The sequence below is a fragment of the Schistocerca serialis genome, chromosome 2 (assembly GCF_023864345.2).
Source record: "Schistocerca serialis cubense isolate TAMUIC-IGC-003099 chromosome 2, iqSchSeri2.2, whole genome shotgun sequence".
Lineage (NCBI taxonomy): Eukaryota > Metazoa > Arthropoda > Insecta > Orthoptera > Acrididae > Schistocerca > Schistocerca serialis.
In genome coordinates, this window is record NC_064639.1 from 450097653 (window position 1) to 450125313 (window position 27661).

Consider the following 27661-nt stretch of genomic DNA (forward strand, 5'->3'; position numbering starts at 1 on the left):
TTGGCCCCCAATCTATACAGAGCTTCTTGCTGCCTATACTTCAGATTTATGGTCGAAAGCCATGTCTTCAGCGTATATACCAAGCAATGCTGCCAGTTGCTCACATTTTCACTTCTCTGGAGCAACTATATGCCACTTCACCCAAACCATCAGAAATTCACTGCCTAGTTCATAACTGACATATGGCACATCACTGGTGTCAAAACTGTCCAGAGTTGCAGCATATCGCAAACAACAGATTTCAATGAGTTGGCAACAGGTCAAAATAATGACACACCTAAAGGACCACCTGCAAGGAACATCCGCCCTCCAATTTTGGTGTTGTACGAGGGTGGTCCCATAAGTACTAGACCCCTCCCCCCCTGCTACCCCAAAAAAAGTATTTATTTATCATCATAATCTTCTTTCAGATCTGTACACTTTTCCCATCGATGTTCAATAAGTTCAATATCCTTTTTATAATAAGAACTGTCGAACTCCTCAAAATGGCCATTAACTGTCGACATCACATCTCCATTTGTTGAAAATCTTCGACCACTGAGCCATTGTTTTCAAGTTTGGGAACAGAAAATAATCCGAGGGGGCTAAGTCTGGTGAATAGGGTGCATGAGGTAGCAATGCAAACTTTAATTCATTAAAATGCATTGTCCTGAAAAACAACACATTCTTCTTGGCCAAATGTGGCAGTTTTTGCTTGATTTCTCCACCCAAACATTGCAATAGGTTCACATAATACTTGCCGTTGTTAGTTTTTTCTTTTTCAAGGTACTCAATGAAAATTATCCCACGTGCATCCAAAAAAACCGACAACACGGTGTTATTTGCAGATGAAACGATCTTCACCTTATGTGGAGTCGTTTCTATAATTTGTTTTCATTGTTTTGACTGTTCTTTTGTCTCAGGAGTGAAGTGGTGGACCCATGTTTCATCCATGGTTATGAAATGGCACAAACAATCAGCTTTGTTGCTGCAAAACTTCGCTAAACTCTCAATTGAAACACCTTCATGACACTGGTTTTGCTTGAATGCGAGGAAACACAGCACAAACCCTGCACACAGTTTTCCCATGTCCAAATTTTCAGATAATATGCAATGTACCACACTTTTTGAAATGGGTACTATGTCTTCTGGCTCACGCACTTTCAGTCGACTATTATACAGTATCGCTTTGTGGATTTTCTTCACCATTTCTGGAGTCATCACCTCATTTGGTTGACCACTGCGATGCTCGTCTTGGCAGCTCGTACAGCCTCATTTAAACTCAGCTACCCAATATTTTACTGTTGTCAATGAAGGACCATTTGCACAAGTTCACTATTGATGGCTGCCAAACAAATACTAAACAATGTGGCAGCTTCAAACTTGAAACATATGCTTCATAGGTAATATACTTTCTAATTCAGTGATATTTCAACAACAACTGCCATCTCTTGGTCAGGTCGGGTACTTGTGGGACCACCTTCATAAGGGTACCATGTTTCCCTTACATATGTCGATTTTATATCCATGTTGTGCAGCTTCAAATAAATGAACAAGCAGAACGAGTTGAGAGTTAGAATATTTCTTGCTAAGGAGATAACTATCTATACTTTATTTTTTTAATTGTTTCATTTTTGTAGTCTGTGATTGTTGTATTCTTGTCTGAAGTATTCCTTTTGAGCTACATGTAGCACCAAGAGCAGTCAGGCTGCCTGTGATGTCATCATTATTAGCAGCAAAGAGACCCCAGGCTGTGTGCAGCTCCAAAGGAATACTGAAGACCAGAATGTAGAGCTGACAAGAAAGTCAATGAAAAATTCAATTGTTTCTGGTTTGAGAACAAGACTGGTCAGTCTTGCTTGTCTGTATTTATCCACATTTGTAAAGAAATAATAAATTGTTATTCTGTATTTGAGGAATGGTGAAGTAGTGTTATACAAAATAAAAAAGGATTTTGTCAAGGGTTAGTCAATGTTGATCCACTAAAGATGGAAGGCAGTTGAAGACCCTTGACTGTGGCAATCATGACACGACTTTGTACCAGATGCCGTATCAAGATTACCTATTGGCTTACAATCAAACCAGGATGTAAAGGACAGAGGAACATTTGCTATATATTTCTTGACAGTTAATAAATATGAAAAAGATCCTGAAACGCTCTGTCATACATTAACAACTCTACAGCAGCAAGATAGTTGTTTAAATACACAGGTTTGAAGTATACAATAAAACAAATCAGATGAGGTTGAAAACTGGAAGATACACAAAGCAATTTTGTTTCATGAGAACAACAAAACAGGTAAATGGTTACTATGCATCCCTAAAAGACAGCACAGAATCACTTATGTGGTATGTACACTTAGATCATGCACACTTTGAACCAAAGAAATTTATCTTGCATATGAAACAGTACTACCACTTTGAAAACATGAATTGACAGCTAAAGAAAATATTATGCTCCTGTGAGATATGCCAAAAGGTAAAAATAAATACTTCAGGAGTACATACTTGACTGTATCCAATTATTCCAGGAGAAATTAGGGAATTAGTGGCATCGGATTTCTTTAGCTCAATGCCTAAAAGCCAGGGAGGAACTGGATACATCTTGGTCATTTTAGAATATTAGTCAAAGTTGGTAAAGTTATACCCTCTAAGAAAAGCTACAACCAATAGCATAGTAAATAAATTATGAGATCAATATTATGAAAAGGAAAGTTGCTACTCACCATATAGCAGAGATGTTGAGTCACAGATAGACACAACAAAAAGACTGTCACAAATAAGCTTTTGGCTGCACTGAGTGTGGCTTCAGTTGCCAGTGACTGCCTATTTTTGACAAAGGCCATATTGGCCAAAAGCTTATTTGTGACAGTCTCTTTGTTGTGTGACTCAGCATCTCTGCTATATGGTAAGTAACAACTTCCCTTTTCATAATATTGTTACATTCTATCCAGGGTTTTCTGTTGTTTGAAATTATAAGGTCACTGTTTTAAACAGGTTGGTAGACCTAAGAACCAGTTAATGGATAGCGGGAGCCAATTTATATAACTTCAGAGTTTTTTGCATAACAGAATGTAAACTATACTTTAATTTTGTGGGTTAAGTGGCCAGAAGAAAATTCTGCCCTCCAGCCAACATCAACAAGGAATATTAAAGAAGAGATGACTAGGGAATCAGAAAAACAGAAAAAAAGATGGGAAAAAGGCACCCCTATATTATACAGAGTGGGAGATGTAGTCTTGTTCAAAAGTCACAAGAGAAATGAAAAGTGTGGAAAGACAACAAGCAAGTTGTACCCACTGTATGAGGGGCCATTCATGATAACCAGGATTCCACATGCAAAGGCAGTAATACTAACTGAGTCAACAACTGGCAAAGAAAGGGGCATGTATAATACCCAGGATTTATTATCATCCATAGAAATTAAAGAGCGATTAAGTAACAGTCAATTTTTTTCCAAAATTGTTGAGTGTAAGAAGCTTATTAGGCAGTTACTAATAAATTAAATAATTCAGAAACAGTTTGCAGTTAGTGCTCAGCATGATTGATGTAATGATGGTAAACCACCGTTTATAATATTGGGGGTAAGAGGTAAGGCTAATGTATGCTAACACTACTATGGTTTTAATAAAATGATGTATATTGTTTCAAGTGCCCTCATTGAGGGGCAGTAAGAAGAAGGTGATTACATCGTGAGTGGTGATGTTGAGAATGTTAGGATTGAACTGGTGATGTTGAGAATGTTGGGGTTGAATTCAACATAAGATATTAAGTTGGGCAGTGAACCCTTCAAGAAAAACAAAAATTTTTTTGTTCCCCATAAGTGTTTCCACACTGATAAAGGTATTTGATATTGCTGCACGTAAAGAGTGAGTTAAGTAGCAGCTCCAAGATAAGGAGTCTGTTCTTGATAATGCAATAGGTATGCCAAAGGTGTACATTATAATGAAAAAGATGTAGAATGTCTACATTAGTATTAATACTGACTGCATTATGATTGAGCAGAACTTAAACCTTTCCTCAGTTCCTCCACTTATAATCATGTTACAAGCCACTAAATATTATATTATCTTTCCTTCTCATCCTGTCTGGCATGTCTCCCCTGACCTGCAGTTCTGGATGACTTTCCTGAAATCTACCCCTTTTCCTAGACCTCTCCAACCGTTTTCCTTCATCCCTCTTTGTTCCCATTCAACCCTTCTGCCTGAAGAAGAGAGCCACAGGCTCCAAAAGCTTGCCCAATTATAACTTCCTATTTGTGTGTGTTCTGCTGCTGCTTGGTGAGTAGATTTTTTATCTATCAACTGTATTAATTATTATACCTGATGTAGAGAAGTTTATCAGGAATGGATTATGAGAAATTAATATTCACATAACTTAAACTGTTTATGACACATTGTTCCCTTTTGTACATGACACTTTATTTGGTTTTGGTTGGGATTATAGTAGATCTTATAATGGAAACTAAGCTTCATAATGACACCCCAAAAAGTGTTATGTAAATGAGTCTTTGCATACAAATACAAACTGAGGTCCTTGGGTTCTGACATTTGTTTAATGGGTTTATTAATGGTAATTGTCATGACTGCTGTACTATGCAACTATTTTAAGTGATATACTGATTGATCAACTTACATTGTAAATGTAAAAACATTTCAGACCGCAACTGCAGCAGTTTTTTACTCCTTTAAGGCATAAAAAAGTAAAACACATAAATAAAAGGTTGACTTATTGTCTTTGAAGACAAACTGAAAAGTAGTTAAAGAAGAATCTATGGTGTTCATAACTTGATTTATTGTTTTACAATATTGTAAAAGTATTCTCTTTTATATATGTTTGTTTGTTTTTTTTCTTTACTTCCTTTCCTGCTTGTTCATTTATAAGGGGCTGCCTGCATATGTGAGGGTACAAAGTCTCCCTTACATATGTTGATTTTATATCCATGTTGTGAACCTTCAAATACATGAACAAGCAGAACGAGTTGAGAGTTAGGGTGTTTCTTGTTAAGGAGATAATTATCTTAATATCATTTTTTGAACTGTTTTGTTTTTGTAGTCTGTGGTTGTTGTATTGTTGTCCTGCCTCCTTTTTCTTCAATTGGCACCTTCTCCTGTCTGTTTCTCCTACTGTCACCATCTTCATTCCTTTCTCTCCCTCTTCCATACCACTGTCTCCTTCTCTGCCACTTCCACTGTCTCCCTGTCTCACTGCCATTGTCTTTGTCTTCATCTCATTCTTTCCCATTGCCACTGTCTCTTTCTTTCTCACTTACAGTCTGCTGTCTTTCTTTTCAACCTTCATTGTTTTCTCTCCCTACATGTACTTGGAGATGGTTTGTTTCAGATTTTGACCCTCAGGCTGATAAACTTAGGTATAGAGAATGGAGGAAAGTGGACAAAATTTTTTATGTTGTACTTTGCTGGCCAGGGGCATGGAGAGTGGTGGGTGTGGGTTGCTGGGATCCAGACCCCCAAAGGCAATGTACAGCCTCTACACATCTCTCTTTTTCATTTCCAGTGTCTTCTCTCTCTTCTTTTCTCCCACTGGCACTGTCTCCCCTCTGTTCCAGCACCACTGTCTCTCTGCTCCTCCCTTTCAACACAAAATAGTGCATATATGTTTGCACACTAAAATATTTGGCAAGAAAGGCAGAATAAGGACTGAGGCAGCAGGTACTCCCATTTTCTGTCAGAGTCTTTTAACGAGGAGCATATTTGCCTTTTTTGTGCTTCAACAGGAGCGTTTTTCAGCTGGTTTCCTTGTTTTCCCTGTTATAGATGGATGTACTACTTACATAAAATGAATTCTGTAGGTCAATAAAGTTCTGACAACTTATTTGTATACTTTGACACTCATGCTTTTACACAAAATCATCTCTCATCCAATACTAATTCTCTTCACACTATTTTACATAAATATGCATAGCATTTTTGGGTTGCACCTACAGTTAATCAAAAAATATGATATATGATTTAAAAGTACAAATAATTTCTTATGACAAAATAACATGCTTATACTGCCAGGTGGCATCGTCAAGATGGTCTGATAGACGCAAAGTGCCCACTGCAGAGAGAGTACCCCATAAAGTTTTATTGGTAGGAAAATGGTGATAAAGAACATAGTTTGAAGATCTCAGAACCCTTGTGATGACCCCAGAAACCTTGCCATGTGTTCATTATGAGAGTTAAAACTGCATGTATGCCTCAGAGGGGATATTAAATGCATATTTTACATGCATAAGTACAGTAAGTTTGAATCTCTAGATCTCAGTAATGGATAATGTTATTGAAAACATTTTCAAACTTCCCTTGGATAATCATCTTAAGAACAAACAGTAAACATTTAGATGTTTTACCATGAATAGAAATTACAGAAGTGGTTTTCACGGCTTTTCCAAGAACCACTCATGAAGAAATGGTGCTTTCATAAGCCTTAGACCACACTTAATGTGAAACAACCAACCAATCTGCTTAATTTGCTTGGGCTGGAGGAGGTCTGTAACATATAAATTTTGCATGTACCAAAGGATAACTACAGTATTCCCATTCTCTCGGTACATTTACAAATGATCACTACACCAAAGGCTGGACTGATCATTAATTTACTAATGGAGGAAGTGGGGGGAATAAAAATTTTAGGGGGGAGCAAAGCTTCACTACAGTAAAAATGTTCAAACAGATGGAAGTTAAGTTGCAGCAGTTATGCACAGGTGAAGAGACTTGCTCAGGATAGATGAGTGTGAAAAGCTGCATCAAATCAGTCTTTGAAATGAAGGCCACAACAATAACATCCCCTCTAGCTTCTGCACCTAATAAATCAACAGCTAGTTCTGCCTGTAAAATAAAAGAATGCTTTTTATGAGCCATAGCTGATAAGTTATGACCTTTTTCACACGTTTTTTGGAGCAAATCTGTATAAATAAACATGTAAATGTTGATTTGTTCAGGGTCTCAAATCTCCAAATGTACTTCGCCAATTGTTTTGAAATGTTGATACAACTTTGCATTGAGATTTGCATGTGTTGTTATAGACCTACAGGAGTGCTTTTCATAATATGTAAAGAGGAAATATTGTTTCCAGAATGAGATTTTCACTCTGCAGCGGAGTGTGCACTGATATGAAAGTTCCTGGCAGATTAAAACTGTGTGCTGAGATGAGGTACTGGCAGAAGTAAAGCTGTGAGGATGGGGTGTGAGTCGTGCTTGGGTAGCTCAGTTGGTAGAGCACTTGCCCGCGAAAGGCAAAGGTCCCGAGTTCAAGTCACGGTCCGGCACACAGTTTTAATCTGCCAGGAAGTTTCAGGAAATATTGTTAGCAAAAATCTTGAAAATGTCTTGACTGATTTACTTCAAATTCTTACACAGTACACTAATAAACATTTGGGAGGACATAGCCTGTATACTTTTAATATAAATAATATATGACTATGTACACCAAATACAACAGGAAAAATTTTAGCAAAAAAAAAGTTCTTGAGCAAATTAATTAAAATTTTTGCCTGATATTATAATAAAAATTCAGACTGACATTGGCTATATATTTTTTAAGCAACAATGTACAAATTTTGTGTTAAAACCAATCGAGAAAAAGAAAATGCTGTGCCGTAAAAATGTGCTGTTTTTTTTCCCCCCTTGCAATTGGGTTTCACAGGAAACACGAATGTTTTATTTATGGCTTCTCAGCATATGATTAGAATACTAGTACAGGATCTGAATTGACTGAAACTTTGTAATTCTACCTGTTCACAGATTAAAATTATATGAAATACCGTCACTAAGCTACTACCCTCACAGATCCAGCTGCAGGGGAGTTCTCTCACACCCTGCATACAAATGATCCCAACTGATTTACCTATTCATTTTAAGCTGCTTCAATTCCCAACTGAAGTTTTGTTGGCAATAACAAGGCACAATCAAGATCAAAGTGATGGTTTGTGACAAATAGGCAGGGGGTGGGGGCAAATGGACATACAGAGGAGATAGATAGAGAGAGGGGGAAGAGGAGGTTGAGAGAGAGAGGAGGGAGGAGGATATGCACAAAGAGAGGGAGGGAGGAGATGATGGACAGAGAGAGAGGGGAGGAGGAGATGGACAGTGAGAAGCGGGAGAAGGCGAGTAGAATGTATATCCAGTTCCTACACATATTTAACAACTGCAAACCATTGCCTGGTGCACTAGAACAATTAATAAATTTAATTCATATATTCCTTTTAACTGTAAAGTTAAGAACAGTTGGAAACAGATAATAGTACAAACAACTTTGTTAATATGTGGCACTGAATTCAAACATTTACCTGTATATTCTGTCTCACCAACTCTTTGAATAACAGTTCCCAATTTACTGACTCTCTGAGCTGATCCAAGGTCAACCAGCTTCACCTGTACACTTCTTACAGAAGCCATGACTATATTGTCAGGCTGGAGATCAAGATGACAGTATCCTCTCCAATGGAGATACTGAAGTCCATCCAACACCTGGTCACAAAAAAATTCAGCAGTGTTAAGACACTGGACAAATTACTTAAAAATCGTTATAATCAGTTTGCAAGTCCATGGAAGATCAGTCCTCTACCACGCATAAAGTTAAAAATGTACAGTGTATATATAAATGACAGTACACACAAAAGTTGCATATTGGGTTCTACTCAAATACTGTCATTCAGACACTGCTGGTCTACCTTCCACATTTGAATGTGAGATGCCCCTAATGAAATAATATCTCATATATTACGTAAGAAGCAGTGCTGAACAAGTGTATAATACTTTAATAAATATCATAATTAATAACATGGAAATTTAAATTTTATGGCAAAGAAGTGACTATGAATGTCATCAAGGTAGTAATCAGATTAACTAATTTGTAAAGTGATCACAAGTTCGAAGCTGTTTCAAGGATTTGGGGGTTTACTGGCACACAACTAACAGAACTATCTTGGGTTATATGTTGTGAATGATAAAGTATTTTGTATGGATGGGGATTTGGGTGGTATATTATAGCGCTCACTCATCTGCAATAAGATCCAGTGACAAATTCACTGATACTGAGTGAGGTGACACAATGGTTAGCACACTGGATTTGCATTAGAGAGGATGATTGGTTCAAATCCCTGACTGGCCATCCAGATGTATGTTTTCCTTGATTTCCCTGAATTGTTCCAGGCAAATTCCAGGATGGATCCTTTGAAAAGGGCACAGCTAATTCCTTCCCCATCCTTTAGCAATCTAGAGCCTGTGCTCCCTCTTTAATCACCACCCTGTCGATGAGAGATTACAATCCCATCTCCCTTCAGTTTTAAATTGCTTAGAAGAAATAAATTATCAAGTGAATTCAGAGAAGATGCTTAAGTTCATATAAAGATCAAAACATTATTACATACATCAGCTAAGCACTATTTAAGGAACCTTGTCCTATATATTTAGAAAGTTATCTGTAATTAAATAAAGAAATGCAGAATATATACCTGATGGCATTTATGGATGTTGTTGTTGTTGTGGTCTTCAGTCCTGAGACTGGTTTGATGCAGCTCTCCATGCTACTCCATCCCGTGCAAGCTTCTTCATCTCCCAGTACCTACTGCACCTTACAACCTTCTGAATCTGCTTAGTGTATTCATCTCTTGGTCTCCCTCTATGATTTTTACCCTCCACGCTGCCCTCCAGTACTAAATTGGTGATCCCTTGATGCCTCAGAACATGTCCTACCAACCAATCCCATCTTCTGGTCAAGTTGTGCCACAAACTTCTCTTCTCCCCAATCCTATTCAATACCTCCTCATTAGTTATGTGATCTACCCATCTAATCTTCAGCATTCTTCTGTAGCACCACATTTCGAAAGCTTCTATTCTCTTCTTGTCCAAACTATTTATCATCCATGTTTCACTTCCATACATGGCTACACACCATACAAATACTTTCAGAAATGACTTCCTGACGCTTAAATCTATACTCAATGTTAACAAATTTCTCTTCCTCAGAAACGCTTTCCTTGCCATTGCCAGTCTCCATTTTATATCCTCTCTACTTCAACCATCATAGTTATTTTGCTCCCAAAATAGCAAAACTCCTTTACTACTTTAAGTGTCTCATTTCCTAATCTAATTCCCTCAGCATCACCCGACTTAATTCGACTACATTCCATTATCCTCGTTTTGCTTTTGTTGATCTTCCAAGTCCTTTGCTGTCCCTGACAGAATTACGATGTCATCGGCGAACCTCAAAGTTTTTATTTCTTCTCCATGGATTTTAACACCAACACCGAATTTTTCTTTTGTTTCCTTCACTGCTTGCTCAATATACAGATTGAATAACATCGGGGAGAGACTACAACCCTGTCTCACTCCCTTCCCAACCACTGCTTCCCTTTCATGTCCCTCGACTCTTATAACTACCATCTGGTTTCTGAACAAATTGTAAATACCCTTTTGCTCCCTGTATTTTACCCCTGCCACCTTCAGAATTTGAAAGAGAGTATTCCAGTCAACATTGTCAAAAGCTTTCTCTAAGTCTACAAATGCTAGAAATGTAGGTTTGCCCTTCCTTAATCTAGCTTCTAAGATAAGTCGTAGGGTCAGTATTGCCTCACGTGTTCCAACATTTCTACGGAATCCAAACTGATCTTCCCCGAGGTTGGCTTCCACTAGTTTTTCCATTCATCTGTAAAGAATTCGCGTTAGTATTTTGCAGCTGTGACTTATTACACTGATAGTTCGGTAATTTTCACATCTGTCAACATCTGCTTTCTTTGGGATTGGAATTAGTATATTCTTCTTGAAGTCTGAGGGTATTTAGCCTGTTTCATACATCTTGCTCACCAGATGGTAGAGTTTTGTCAGGACTGGCTCTCCCAAGGCCGTCAGTAGTTCCAATGGAATGTTGTCTACTCCGGGGGCCTTGTTTCAACTCAGGTCTTTCAGTGCTCTGTCAAACTCTTCACGCAGTATCGTATCTCCCATTTCATCTTCATCTACATACTCTTCCATTTCCATAATATTGTCCTCACGGACATCGCCCTTGTATAGACCCTCTATATACTCCTTCCACCTTTCTGCTTTCCCTTCTTTGCTTAGAACTGGGTTTCCATCTGAGCTCTTGATGTTCATACAAGTGGTTCTCTTATCTCCAAAGGTCTCTTTAATTTTCCTGTAGGCAGTATCTATCTTACACCTAGTGAGGTAAGCCTCTACATCCTTACATTTGTCCTCTAGCCATCCCTGCTTAGCCTTTTTGCACTTCCTGTCGATCTCATTTTTGAGATGTTTGTATTCCTTTTTGCCTGCTTCATTTACTGCATTTTTATATTTTCTCCTTTCATCAATTAAATTCAATATTTCTTCTGTTACCCAAGGATTTCTACTAGCCCTCGTCTTTTTACCTACTTGATCCTCTGCTGCCTTCACTACTTCATTCCTCAAAGCTACCCATTCTTCTTCTACCGTATTTTTTCCCCCCATTCCTGTCAATTGTTCCCTTATGCTCTCCCTGAAACTCTGTACAACCTCTGGTTTAGTCAGTTTATCCAGGTCCCATCTCCTTAAATTCCCACCTTTTTGCAGTTTCTTCAGTTTTAATCTACAGTTCATAACCAATAGATTGTGGTCAGAGTCCACATCTGCCCCTGGAAATGTCTTACAATTTAAAACCTGGTTCCTAAATCTCTGTCTTACCATTATATAATCTATCTGAAACCTGTCAGTATCTCCAGGCTTCTTCCATGTATACAGCCTTCTTTTATGATTCTTGAACCAAGTGTTAGCTATGATTAAGTTATGCTCTGTGCAAAATTCTACCAGGCAGCTTCCTCTTTCATTTCTTAGCCCCAATCCATATTCACCTACTACGTTTCCTTCTCTCCGTTTTCCTACTACCGAATTCCAGTCACCCATGACTATTAAATTTTCGTCACCCTTCACTATCTGAATAATTTCTTTTATTTCATCATACATTTCTTCAATTTCTTCGTCATCTGCAGAGCTAGTTGGCATATAAACTTGTACTACTGTAGTAGGTGTGGGCTTCGTATCTAGTAGGTGTGGGCTTCGTATCTATCTTGGCCACAATAAGGCGTTCACTATGCTGTTTGTAGTAGCTTACCCGCATTCCTATTTTCCTATTCATTATTAAACCTACTCCTGCATTACCCCTATTTGATTTTGTGTTTATAACCCTGTAGTCACCTGACCAGAAGTCTTGTTCCTCCTGCCACCGAACTTCACTAATTCCCACTATATCTAACTTTAACCTATCCATTTCCCTTTTTAAATTTTCTAACCTACCTGCCCGATTAAGGGATCTGACATTCCACGCTCCGATCCGTAGAACGCCAGTTTTCTTTCTCCTGATAACGACATCCTCTTGAGTAGTCCCCGCCCGGAGATCCGAATGGGGGACTATTTTACCTCCGGAATATTTTACCCAAGAGGACGCCATCATCATTTAATCATACAGTAAAACTGCATGCCCTCGGGAAAAATTACGGCCGTAGTTTCCCCTTGCTTTCAGCTGTTCGCAGTACCAGCACAGCAAGGCCGTTTTGGTTATTGTTACAAGGCCAGATCAGTCAATCATCCAGACTGTTGCCGTTGCAACTACTGAAAAGGCTGTTGCCCCTCTTCAGGAACCACACGTTTGTCTGGCCTCTCAACATATACCCCTCCGTTGTGGTTGCACCTACGGTACGGCCATCTGTATCGCTGAGGCACGCAAGCCTCTCCACCAACGGCAAGGTCCATGGTTCATGGGGGGGCATTTATGGAAGTACATCCATTTATGGATGTACTGTATAATACTTGAAAACACAAATTATTATTTACTTCAGTTGTTGTGTATTAAATGGTCATAAGTATATAGTTTCATAATGAAACTAACTCATGTGGGTACTGAGGAAGTCAACATTTGGTATATGCAAATGGAAGTTTAGTTGAGATATCAATGGAATATTTTTTTTCCTGTATCTTTCTACATCAGTTCATACTGTAACCATGATATTTTGAAAGGTGTGTACTCTGATCCCACCTTCAAGTGAAGTACAAAAGTCCGTGGAAATTTTTAATATTTAGTGTGTTCTGGTAATGGGATATCCCATAAGAAGCACTACTGCTGCTGCAACACATTTTAAGGCAAATTATGAAAATAAATGATCATGAATGAAGTCAGTTCAGCCATGAATAAGAAAGTTCATGGTAAAATTATTCATTTTTAAGACTGAGAGGAAAGAAAGCATCCCTTTATTTTACCCTGTGAAACAGTGTTTTATGAAGATAACAACATTAATTGCTCAAGACATTACTCTGCATGAGGTGAAACATAATGTAACAATAGTGCCAAACATGACAGTAAATCAGTGAATCTCCTTAGGTACTATGTTGACCACTGACTTAGATGGAATATTTATACTGATCAATGATGCACTAGATAATCTCTCATGTGATTGATTTATCCTACAAACTGAGGGCTCATTTTGAGGGAAATATTCTTCCTGCATGGATAGTTTGCTTTCTTCAATTCCTTTATAGATTGTGTAATTCTACTGCAGGGGAAGCTCCACTTGATCAAAAATTGTGTTTCAATGTATGAAAAAATATAAAAAAGCTAAATGAAAGGAAGAGGATGGTAGGGGAAATGAAAGCATACCGCACTCACACCATGAGTGTGTTATATGCAATACTCTAAGGAAATGAATATGGCAACAGTCTTTAGCTTTCAGGTTTATAATTGTCAATGCATTAAAGAAAATCTTAATAACTTTGAACTTGGGACGTAATACACCAGCAAAACACAAGAAATGACATTCAATAAAAAACTGTATCAAAGGCCAGCAATGATTCACAGTAATTGTAAATATCTTAGTCCCATGTATTATGGCAAACATCTAGCTTTGCATAACAAAATATTATGTATAAATATCATATTTTGACATTTGTTTTATAATACATACACACATTGGTTGTCCTCACAATGAGCTATCAGGTGCATTTTCTCTCATGTTTCAGCAGATATTTGCAATTTCAATTTTGCAATGCACAACTGCATTTAGCTCGAACAAATACTGCTCGTCACATCTTTCATGTGATGCTCAGTGTCACTGGCAAGTGTTTGTTTGTTTCCTCTTTTTTAAAGCAGAATTTTATGGTGCATTTGAAACAGAATCCCCAAATTAATCTAGTGTGATATTCGTTTAATCGGTATGTATTAACAGGGACAATACAGCATGAAGAATAATCAGCACTCCAGCAGTGATTGAGCAGCGCGTGGTGGTACCAGTCAGTACAGGCCAGGATGGTGCTGTCGTTGCTACAGTACAGGTTATTCTTCACGTTTTACTGCCTCTGCTAATACACATCAATAAAACAAATATCATGCTAGACTAATTTGGGAGTACTATGTCAAATGGGCAGATAAAATTCTGCTTTAAAAAAAGTTTTGTTTGTAGTGGGAAGCAAACTGATAAGGCATTGACACTTGGCATCACATGAAAGACATGATGAGCAGTAATTGTTTGGGCTGACTCCATCTATACACCGCAAAAACAAATTTGCAAATATCTGTTGAAGCACCAGAGAAAAGTACCTGATGCTCCTTAGGGGGGACACCCTGCATGTGTAACTACTGTTACTAAAAAAATTACTGGAAAATTGTCTCTGACTGAAACCAGCCACACAACTAAGAGTAAATTATGTAGCATCTTCAAGTGTTACAATATGTCATTTGTAACATAAAAGTGCACACCTGGTGCCCTCTGAATAAGTTAAGAAGTGAACTGTCAAAATGGATGAATAAAACAGTTTACACATTGTTAGGATATCTAGATCACATAACAAATTATCTACAATGCTGATGCTGAACGACATAAAAGTGAAATATTGAACAGTATTATTAAATGTAATATCTTTATCTAAATAATGTGACACAACACATAATATTTGTATATAAAAGAGACTGTAGCGTCACACTACATTCTTTCACATGTTTCCAACAGTAGAACACAATGTACTAACACTGACACTGTGATCACTGGTAATGTCAATGGTAATCTGATTTTACCTTTAGTTAGATATGATGCCATGTAGGCTAATATTATCATGGTATCGTCACAGTCATACACAGCTGTGTATGAAATTTGCACCGAGCGAGGTAGCGCAGTGGTTAGCACACTGGACTCGCATTCGGGAGGACGACGGTTCAATCCCGTCTCCGGCCATCCTGATTTGGGTTTTCCGTGATTTCCCTAAATCGCTTCAGGCAAATGCCGGGATGGCTCCCTTGAAAGGGCACGGCCGATTTCCTTCCCCATCCTTCCCTCACCCGAGCTTGCGCTCCGTCTCTAATGACCTCGATGTCAACGGGACGTTAAACACTAATCTCCTCCTCCTCTATGAAATTTGCATGATAACACCAATTAAATGTAAAATGTCTGAAGATTGTTAAATTTTACATGGGAGTATGAAATACCTAAAGAAACAGCTATTTTAATACACACACTTTTTGCCAGTCATTTGCATGTGCAAATGATCATAACTGACAAAATTGTTCATCAATAAGTTAATTATATGAAATTAATTGCTTTTAAGTCTTAAAGTCAAATGAAAAATGAGTAGGCATTAAGTTATTAATGATATTTACAATATAAATAAAAAGTATTAATTGTAGTGTTGTTGTTTTTTGACCAGGATACAATACTGAGAAAGAAAGGGTGAACATAATTAACAAGACAATAGGTTAATCAAAAATCTCAGTGTTATGTGAGGGGATATTAAATACAGCACCAAAAGAGAAATGGTGTCACCTAAAGCATGTATGTGTGACAGTCCTCTCATTCTGTTAAAAAAAAAAAAAAAGAGAAATATGGAAGTGGACACACAGATGCCAAGCATTGCTGCCACATTTTAGTCACATGAACTAGAAGTAGTTGTAACCCTTCCCCAAAATGGGAGTTACTTCCAACTGCACTTGCGTATATGAACAGATGAGCACTGAATTACGGTATTTCAAAACTAGATTATTGGCAGGGAGAATGCTGCCCCAAGAAATTTGTGATTAAAGCATATTACAGTGGTTTGGTGTAATGCTGAAGGTATTATTTAACAGAACAAGTATTTTAAGTACAGTAACATTGCAAGATGGAAGTAATCTCACAAATGTTACATCTTATTTAGAGTGAGAGTAAAGAGCAATTGGATATTTTGCATGCTGTTAGGACTGAATGCCTTTTTTATTTTATTTCACCTACAGCATAAAGAATAACAACAAATTGTGAACAAGGTAAAAACATGAAAATCTTTTGTGGAAAAGAGAAATGTGGTGACAGCTTATATAAATTTAATGTTAGGATTTTTTAAATGAAGATATCTGTTTCAAAAGTAGCCTTATAAGTAAGTGAAATGTGGATGATAAACAATACAGATGAGAACCTTTTGAAGTATGGTGCAATAGAAGAAAACTGAAGATTAGGTAGGGCAAGTGATGAAGGGGCACTGCAATGAATGAGAGGAAAAATAAATTACGGCAGAAAGTGACTACAAGAAAGTATGGGTTGACAGGACGCATTCTGAGGCATCATGAATATTTAAGTAAATGTGGGAAGGGGATAAAAATTGTAGACAGAGACCAAGGCTTGACTACAGAATGCACAATCAAATGGATGCGGGTTGCAATAGATAGGTAGCAATGAACTTCATCAGGATAGACTAACGTGGAGAGCTGCAAACAGGGTGTTCATTTATGAGCTCCAGTACAGTACAAATCCAATAACTTTTGTTCTCCTGGAGGTGCACATGTTCAATGTTTTAACAAAATAGCACACTTCACAAGAAAGGTAATAAGTGACATAAGTAATAACATTAGTATGTAATGTTACTATTAGTTTGATATCTAATCTATAACTGCAATTTCATGTCACTCTGAAACTTACTTGTGTTATTATTGTAGCAACTTGCTGCTCAGTATATTCATGTTTACTTGAGAGATATGTCAACACATCTGCTCCCTGAAGCTTTTCTTCAACAAGTGCAGCCACACCAGATCCTGAGATCTTGTACGCTGTTTCCAAACAAGCAATGCGTTCATGCCTCAATGATCTCAAAGCTTCAAATTCCCTGTTCACCTGCTCTTCTGTCTCAGGCTTTAATTCTAAAAGTTTTGCAACAACTACCCTGTCAGAACTTTTCTCAATTCCCTTGACAACAATGGAGAAGCGCCCCCTGTCAAATTTTAGAACACAAAAAATAGAAATTGTCTAACATTCTCTCTGTAATAAATCATCAGATTCTAATCTGACTATATATAAAATATCCATTAATTAAAAACTCACATTAGGTTTTAAGAAATGAAAGCAAGAACTTACCAGTCATAATATACAGTGTTGTCAAAAACAGCTTGAAAAGCTTTAAGGGTGCTACAAGATAAGTTGCGCTGAGAAATAATAGTTAAGAAAAAATTTCAATATACTGTGCCATTTCAAAGTTAATTAACACTGAAGTTAACAACCGGGCCACTGAGTACATAAATTCAAGGGGTCCAACACAGATAGTGTCACCAGACGTATTCTTCATTTGGCTTCCTCAAACTGAAGGAACAAACCCAAGCAAAAGGGTGAGCAGTGTTGTGTGGTATCATCTACACTGTGAAAACCACTGACACTAAGCGTATTTGACAGGCTGTTTGAATTTGCGCATGCAACAGCCTGACTGACTAGCTACAGTGCTAATTAACTTGGAAATGGAGCAACTTACAGAATTTTTTTCTTCACATTTCTCAGCATAACCTATCTTGCAACATCCTTAGAAGCTTTTCAGGCTGTTTCTGATCACCGTGTATATCTACTCCACCATTATAAAAAAACTCAGCCATATGTATATTCTCATTAAAAAATTTACTTCACTATGAATAAAGTAGTACAGAATGAAACACTGTGGTTCATTAATTTCTGCCCACATTAAATTTTTAGAAACATACACACTGCAGAGACAAGAAAATAACAAGACATATGACAAAGCACAGGCTGCAAATAAAGCAGCAAATCATGAATGTAATAATAACAATGTTATGTATCACATGTGATTCAAATTCTATGACACACTGGATACTCTTTCTTCTTACTCTTAAATACTGGAATGGAAGCTCAAGTTTTAAAGCTCATGATTTGTTAACTTTTATGTCCTCTCTGTGATGTTTCATAATGCGAAATTCACCACATACCTGTCTTTATAAGTTAATTTAAATGCCTACTGTCAAGGGTACTTTATTTTTAAACAACAGAATGTACAGGCTGGAACATCAACAATGTTATGAAAAGGATAGACAGCTATTCACTGTAAAGTTGACATGGTGACTTGCAGACAGGCATGATGATGCTAAAAAGGCTGTTACAAATAAGCTTGCAGCCAAAGACTTCGTTAGAATAGAAAAATGCATACACAATGACACAAACAAGCATGCCTCACACACAAAGGACTGATATCTCTGGCTGTTTCGGCTGTTGTTGTGTGTGAGGTGTGCTTGCATGAACGTGTGTGCATTTTTCTTTTTTGAAGAAAGATTTGGCCATAAGCTCAGTGTGTAATAGTCTTTCCATCATTCCTGTGCACAACTCAGTGTGTTATTTTTATGCTGGGTAGCAATTTATCCTTTTCATAATATTAAGCAATGGAAAACCCAGGATGGAATAATGACAATATTATGGAAAGGACAGATTGCTACTCACCATGTAGTAGAGACTGAGTCACTGACAGGCACAACAAAAAGGCTGCTAAACAAGAAATAGAGAAAACACACACACACACACACACACACACACACACACACACACACACACATATCTGGTTGGTAGAAGTAGCTTGAAAGTAAGCAAGAGAATAAAATATTTTTTGTTGACTGTGCTCCCTAACTTTTATAATTTGTAGAAATGACATTATGTAGCACCTTAAGCCAGCCTTCAATTTATTCTTTATTGAGCTACTTAAGGAATAACAGCAGCTTATGGTGTTACATAATGTGATTTCTACAATAAGCAAAATAAGACTGTGTTTCATGTCATGACACATTGTGTGTACGTAATACATTACTCAAACTATAGAGAATGAAAACATGCCAGTACTCATCAAATCATTTAACAACCATCAATTTTCTTTCAGTTGTAATTTCTGACTCAGTTTTGATTTTTTTCAAGAGGTATCTATTCTGGCATGCTCTGTTCACCACAGATGAGAAATAAATGACATAAAAAAAAGCATGCCCTTGCTTTCTTACCGGGCAAGTTCTGAGACAAAACTGTATTTCTCAGTCAGTGATCCCTCAGTGGTCCACTCGACAGGATTCTTTTCTATTGAGTAGTCAAGTTTTGGCTTAGAATCTTCAATTGTGATGGCCTGTCCTGATTCTGTGATTTGCTGAAGATGCTTCATTGCACGTGTGACTTGAACCTTTGGTGACCCTGCAATGGATTAGGAAATTAACACTGGTTGTCAATATAAGTATGTATCACATTAGTAGTCACAGTAACAACCTTTTTTATTTCTAAATCCACATCATACTAACTTGATAAACTGGGAGAGTGAGAGATACTAAGCTAATGGTTGAAAAATAAAGTATCCCATTGTGTTAACAATGGGATACTGATAGAAATTTCTTTAATGTTTGGCTAGTGAAAATAACTATCATTGTTACAGAGCTCTTTTTTGATAAAGTCTGACAATTAATAGGTAAAATTAACTGATGCCTGGACAGATTATTAAAGCAGAAAGTTCAAATATACAGCTTTGCAATAACTATGTTACAGTGGCTCCCACATGGAAGCTTTGACAGTGCAGGTGTCGATCAATGTAACACCTCTGCGCCTATGAAATATATACATATGAAATTAGAATAATGTTCACATGCAACAGATCACTTTTATTACCTCAAGTGTAGCATTAATATTTTCTTGCCCAGTTTTTTCTCTATGGTGAACACGAAGAAACAAATGAGCTGTCTAAAAACCTACTGAATTACATTACAATTTAACAAATACTAACTTTAATATTGTCATTTTGTATAAACATACCAGACAAAAATTTAGTCATCTGCAGGAGACATAACACTAATACCATGAGGCGTCACCTCTGGCCTTTATACTGGCCGCAGTTTGGTGAGGAAAAGAGTCCACAACTGTTTTACTTACACCAAATCCAGCTGCACCCACCCATCGATGACTACATCCAGCAGTGCTAAGTAGGGGATGTTTTGATGGCTAAATTTCACCTGATGGTCCAAATAGTTCCATGTATTTTCTATGGAATTAAATTCAGGTAAGTTAGTGTGTCAGTCAAGTTGGAATATGTTGCCTGTGTGTTCATCAAATCAGGAATGTATGCATGCTGCCCTGTGAATATGACTGTTGTCATCTTAGAAGATGGAAGTTCCCACAGTATACCCCAAAAGAAGATGCAGAATAAAGGACAAAATCTGATTGCCAAAAATAGTTAAATATACTTCCTGGTTCACGTTCACGATAACATGAATGAATGGGCCCATGTCATGTTACAAAACTCATCTCCAAAACATGCACAACTGATTCTAGCCAGAACTGTACTCTGCAAGTATTGCAGTTTAAACACCCCACAGGGCCATCAGTTCACTGGATGCCTTGCTGTGTCATTTGAAAGGAAGATATAATTGCACACTACATGCCTACAGTCAACTACTGTCCAGTTTGTGTTGTTTGATGCACTGAAGATCTGCCACTTTATATGCCACTGTGAGCAAAGGCCTTTTGCAGCATTCCCAGATCCAAAGGTCTATTACAAGCAGTTCTCATCCACATGTTAGCTCGGAAGCTGGATGAGATGGGCCATCATTCACTGGCTGCAGCAATTCTTGTGTGGTTTGAAATTGACTGTCATTGGCACTCTATGACACTTGTCTCTGGTGCCTGTTGGCTAGGATCTTTACGCAAACATTTTTCTCCTGCCATGTTACATGGCTGCAAAAAGTAACTGTTCCTTGTAGACTTGCTGTACAGTCAACACTGGTACAGCAGCAAATTGTGACACTTCATTCAGATGAGTGTATTAGCTTATTATAAAAGTCAGATATGATTAACACTAAATGATATCTAATTGTCTGCCTCAATTCTGTTTTTGATGCCTAATTTCATACAAAACATATAGTAGCAAACAACATTTTTATCTTCGGTGCCTGAATTTTGCATTTCACATTGTTATTTGTTTCTCACTGTTGGGATTTACTACACTGCCAACACATAATTTTCCATTCCGTACATATACTGTTTTGTTTTGTCTTAGAATAATGTGTGTTTGTATTTTATTTATTTGAAACAAATTAATGTAGGACACTATATAAACTGCAATATGGTGATGAAGAGTACCTTTAACATTTCATTATGACCCAGTTGTAATTTAGAAATAATGAAGTTAAAAAACCTTTTCCATTTTTAAGGTTTGTTGTCATAATGAATGCTGTCAGATATCAAGCAAAGTCAAGGCATGAGAAGTCTTGGGCCAATAAATAAATGTGAAATACAAATTGTGATTTTGAACATCAGTGTGTGTCATAAGGAATAAGGGATTTCATGGCACAGGAAAGTCAAAACAAAAAATATTTTCAACTGGCAGCTGTTCGATAAAAAAGTATCATCTGTAACTATATTTAATAGAATACTTTAGTATTCAGCTGTGGCTTTGTTTCCCCTTTTTAACACACTGTTAAGCAGCAGTACATATAGCACACCAATGATCATTTGTTCTAAGATCATCCTACACATCTTGCAAACACTAATGAGTTTTAGATATTTAAACCATATTCTTTGTTCACACCTGTAATATATTTTAGTAAAAGTGATTTATGTGCCTCTTTCTTACACAGTATTACCTCTGTTTCTTATTTACATACTGTGCCAGAAGCAAACAACAACATGGATATAAAACACTGCTCAGCCCCACATTCACAATCTCTAGACAGAAATGCCTTCTCTCGAAATTAGTTCTGTTCCAGTTACTCCAAAATTGAGTTGGTTGACTGACTTCCAAGCAATCCATTTTTCTTAAGATATAGTTAATGTTTTCAGGTGTTGTGTTTCAGCATTCTACATTTGTAGTCTCATTTCCTGTGGTGATGCTACAAGTTTCCTCAGTTGTCTTGAGGAAACTGTTGCTCAACTTCAGTTGTGAATGTGCTTGCTAGCAGCTAAACAGAAGATGAGCTTCTGAAATTGCTTAATCTTCTTTTACTGGCTACTATTTCTCATCAAATATCGGAAAGTATGAGTCTAGAGTAACAATGAAGCTTTCCTGTAGGAGTGGACTGCAGACAACCTTTACTGTTGCAACATATCTGATTATTAGTCACTCCTACAACTTTGGTATGGTGGGATCTGTACCATACCGGGCATTTGTATTCACTTGAAGAGTAGAACAAAATTAGTGAAGAAGTCCTTACAGTTTCTGTTTGTGCTCTCCAGCTTGTTTCTATTGACTTGCACTCAACATTATTTTTAGCAGATACTTTAAAATTGGTATCTGGACAATGCTGCTTAAAACACAAGGCACAGTCCAGTGTAAACCCCAGGTATTTTGGAATTGCACAGTGTTCTTGTGTTATCTTCTAAGTAGATTTTTAAACTATTTTATGCCCTCCCAGGTGCTCAAATGAACACATTAGCTCACATTTTAGTGGGTTCAGTTTGAGTTGATTCTCGTCACAATATATGTAGCAGGTGTAAAAGGTTCTACTGTTTCGAATTTCCTGCCTTGTGCAGTGACAAATTAGTATGGGTGCTAAACAAAAATGGTGCTAGCACACTTCCTTCATCTGCTTCTCTGGCCCTTGAATTCCATGCGGAAGATTCTATTCTTGGAGAGATTTGAGATAGTTCAGGTTCATAAATAAACTTTTGTGATGATATAAACATTTTCCAATAAAAAACAATGGTTCACATGATTGTAAACTACTGTAAGCTTCTGTAGCAAATACAAATACACTACAATAGTAAAGAAACTTCCTGGCAGATTAAAACTGTTTGCCGGACCGAGACTCGAACTCAGGAACTTTTGCCTTTTGCGAGCAGGTGCTCTACCATCTGAGCTACCCAAGCATGACTCACAACCAATCCTCACAGCTTTACATCCACCAGTACCTCGTCTCCTACCTTTCAAACTTCACAGAAGCTCTCCTGCAGTTTCCCTGGCAGATTAAAACTGTGTGCCAGACCGAGATGGTAGGTCTCTTGCCTGTGAAAGGCAAAAGGTCCCGAGTTTCAGTCTTGATCCAGCACACAGTTTTAATCTGTCATGAAGTTTCACACTCCACTAATCACTGCATCACCTGTTCTGACCAAAATTAAGTTTCACATCAATGTGACAAGATTAATTTTGGTGCACTATTATCTGCACAGTTTATTACAGAGAGAGAGAGAGAGAGAGAGAGAGAGAGAGAGAGAACAAAAACCCTTTTATGTAAAGGCCACACTCAGTATAATATTCTGAACATCGCTGACATTTATTAACTACTGCAATAACATGTGCAGAAAGGATACATTCTCTTCTTTTTTAGGATAAACATTGCAGTTGTATTTATTAACCATGTGGCCTCTAAAGGAGAATTGTTTTTTAACCACGCAGTGTCACATGTTTGTACGGCATTTGTTGCCTTAATTTTTCTAATACTGTTTACACTACATTTACCTGATTCCTTTGTTTTAATTAGCTCTGTAGGAATGCCCTTTTCACTCCAACCAATGCGATTTCGAGCAGAGAGCCTAAATTGATAATTTGTTGTTGGTTTTAAGTCATGCACAAGGAAAAATTCATGATCAATGTTGTTTGCAACATCCAGCCACTCAACATTATCTGTAAAAGAATACACTGATGAAAACATATAAAACATATTGTGTATAGAAAATAAAAAAAACGACAAAACATTTTCCATAAAATTCTTCTGATAGGTTATCTGTGTCATATTGTAAAATTATGAACAGGTTTGGCCACTATTGTAAGTATACTACTGAGGCAAGTAACTCTGATATACTGTTGCCACTCTTGCCCATTTAAAAGAAGCACAAATAAAATTCATTATATGATTGAAAGATATAGGAAGTGATTGAGATAGTTAAGTGACCCTCAAACATGAACTGCAAAGATGGTTACAAGCTTCCTTCATCTTTGCTGCCAGTGGTAGCCACTATACCTTTAGCCACCATAAGGCCAGACTAGATTCGTGAGACTGCCCCAACAAATGTGGCTGTAAACACTTCTATGGAAGGCACACAACACACTGACACATCCTAATTGTGATCAAACTCCATGGCATCATCTACACATCATGAAAGCAATTGCTCTTGATGGGCCAATAAAAATCTTTCTCATCTTAGACACAATAAAACAATCAGCTAGCTTCATCTCCACTTGTGACATTCATTTATGTGATTACTCTTATCCATATTTCTTTTAAGGAATTAAATAGGGTTACAGGTGAAGATAGTACATTAGAGCTGAAAGTTTCATTTCTTTAGTAGTATTACATATCGTGATGAAGGCTAGTTGCAATAGTGGTAGAAAGGTAGAGTCTCATTTTACGTAATGTCACAGAATACAACCTACAAGAATTTTATGGAAACTGATTTCAGCCATGAAAAGCTATGAACATACATGAGAGCTTACAAGGAAGAAAATACTTTTTGGGAACAAGGTAAGAATTGAATATACTATGTGAAGCAACACATGCCATAAACTTTTCGATATGAAACTATTTCCCATAAGCAACAGCATAAAAAATATTTTTTTAAAAAATCTATAGTATGAAACATGTCAAACAGTCATGTCTCAATAACATACAGTGTGACCCAAAAGTCTGTTAACATTTGAAAATTCAATACTTCATGGAATAATGTAGGCAGAGCAATAAAAATTGATATGGGGTTTTGTTGAAACAAAACAAAGTTAAAAAATGATCAACAGATGGCACTTCATATGATACGAAAGCTATAATTAGCCTAACAACTGATTTTTAGCAAAAATGATGTGGGACAGTGTTGTGAATAGCTCTGTGTAGCATATCAGTAGGTATGGTGAGAAATTGCCTTCTTATGTTGCCTTTTATCATACCTAATGATGTCAAACGATCATGGTATACTTGTGACTTCAGGGTAAGTCCACAATCAAATGGATTGTGATCTGTGGATCTGGGAGGCCAAGCATGATGGAAGTGGCATCTCAGCACATGATCCTCACCAAACATGTGCACAAGAGATCTTTCATATGTGTAGCAATATGGGGTGGAGTGCCATCCTGCATAAAATTTGTACCTTTCAGCAGATGCTCATAAGCCAGGTTAGGAATGATGCAATTCTGTATCTTGTCGTGTATTTTGCTTCTGTCACACTGATATTTTGAAAAGGAGCACCCCACATTTCCTTGGAGAAAAAGGGTCCAATAATGAATGATGTGGTAAGTCCACACCACACCACGACTTTCTTGTCATGCAATGGTGGTTTCCATGAAGGTTTTAGGATTCTTGGTAGCCAAAATTCAGCAGTTGTGGCTGTTGACAGATCGTAGGCATGTGAAATGGTCTTTAGTGGTCCACATTATGTTAGCCAACCAATTGTTATTTTCCCCCATTTTTTGAAGTGCCCACACCGCAAATGTTGTGTATCATAAAATTGGTGACTACCAGTTACCTTATGCTCTCCAAATGGTAGTGCCTGGAATGCGGTGCAATGTGCAACTTCAACTTCACTATATGGAGATGAACCTGCTTATGTCTCCATTTCTATCCAAGCAGCAGGAGCACTTGTGTCTGATTGCCCACTATGGGGCCAATTGCATTATCAAACCTTAACTTCAAATTTCATCATCATTTTCTTCACAGCGACACTTGTCACAGGAACTTTAGCTGTTAAAATACCTTTCTTATGGTGATGGTATCATAAAGCTGCACTAGCGGATTCTCTATTCTTATAGTAAAGCTTCACTAATAATGACTTTTGTGGTAAAGTCAACTTGTGATGATTTTGCTGGCACATTTGACTCTCACTACAGCTCATTTTATGCATAATTCTTATGTGGCATCACCGATGTGTTACTGTCCAGCACCATCTGTTGGCCAGTTTTTGCAGTCATTTTGATTTCAATAAAACTTCATGTCATTTCAGGCTTGTGTGTCAATTTTCACCTCTCTACTTACATTATTCCATGAATTAGTGCATTTTCAAATGTTAATAGTCTTTTGAGTCATCTTGTCTTCTTAAAAATTATTTATGAACTAAATGCACTCTCCTTATAATTCAGTCTACAATATTACAGACAACTAACAAAAACAAACAAAAATGTTATTAAACTGAACCAATGTTATATTACTATTTCAGGAAATAACTAAAAATGCTTACACATGAACATTCACACTTCTGGGCCAATCTAGTGATGGCTTTGAAAACTGCAGTAAAGAGGTAGTTCAAAATTAAACAGAAAATGATATACTGTGAATGGTGAGCATCTCAGAGAATTTTGTAGGTGTGGGATTTGAGTAGTTTATACTGGAATGTTCCCAGAATGATCTTTCGGTTAAAAACCGCAAGCACTATCTATTACACTCAAATGTGCTATACATTATTCCTTTCTAAGTGATTGTCATTTTCTCTGGTGCCTATTCTTCAACCTGTTTCTCGTTGTTTCCACACCTATCATTGTCAGAGAATGGAACAGTGTGTAGCTACTATGTTTTGCTCTAATATGGGAAAAGTGTTTTGGAAATATTTGAAATGATGAAGAGGAAAATAGTGACGACTGTTTGATGTGGTGTAAAAATAATTTTGTGAGGGACCACAGCTGTTCATATTGGCCTAAGGAGTGGTCATCAACCCACAAAGAACAAGAACACGCACTTCTGAAATGTGCAGGATCTTACTTGGCAGGACTAAAAGTTGGCATTCCACATAATAGAAAATCAGTACAACATTAAGAAAACCCTTGTTAATGCCATTTTTCTTGACGTCTTAGGGAAGCAAAATATATATGTGAAAAATTTGAACAACATTTCCTCACCAATGAACAGAGACAATTATGGATGAATGTGTGTGCAAATTTTATTGAAACGTATATATGATGAATCCACAAAATGTCAAACGAATAGCAAAGTTGAATGAATAAAAGTTTTTGAAGACTTACATGTGCATTTTATTCACCTATTCCAGAAAATTCCTGATCAGACTGTGTATGAACATTAAGATTGCTTTAATCATTTTTACTTCAGACTTTATTTTTTACTTCAGACTTTTGATGCCAAAAGAGTGCTTGAAAAGACTTGGTAAGGACGTGGGCTTTGCATTTGGGCAAAGGAGTTCACTTGCACTCTCTGAATGATTTATGAAAACAAAAGGAAATACATGAAAGCACAACATCAGATCCTCTCTGTGTGGCATATACTTTTATCATAGCAGAGCAAGATGGCAGTGTTTGAGGAAAGACAGAATATCTCAGTTCTGGAGATACTTACAGAAATTGCAGGAAGGAAAGCAAAAATAAATTAGATTGCCCATGTCACACATAAAAATAATATATATTTGGTTTTGTAAATCAATTTACAGAAGTCTTTTAAGTTCTGGGTTGTGTAAGATCCCTTTACTTGTCATTTTGACACAAATCTCTTTTCCCTCAATTGCTTACCAACTTATGGATAGAAATTTGATTAGTATGAA

General features: G+C 37.1%; 1 protein-coding gene across 3 annotated transcripts in view; it reads right to left on the bottom strand.

Moving 5' to 3' along the window:
- Positions 1-27661, bottom strand: part of LOC126457328 (obscurin) — a 684258-nt gene that overhangs the window by 8000 nt on the left and 648597 nt on the right. For all 3 annotated transcript variants that reach the window (XM_050093526.1, XM_050093528.1, XM_050093527.1), the window contains 4 exons: positions 23652-23816; positions 19222-19405; positions 16886-17174; positions 8273-8453 (listed from right to left, as the gene is read on the bottom strand). In XM_050093526.1, coding sequence (XP_049949483.1) covers positions 8273-8453; positions 16886-17174; positions 19222-19405; positions 23652-23816 — 819 coding nt within the window. The remainder of the gene's footprint in view (positions 1-8272; positions 8454-16885; positions 17175-19221; positions 19406-23651; positions 23817-27661) is intronic.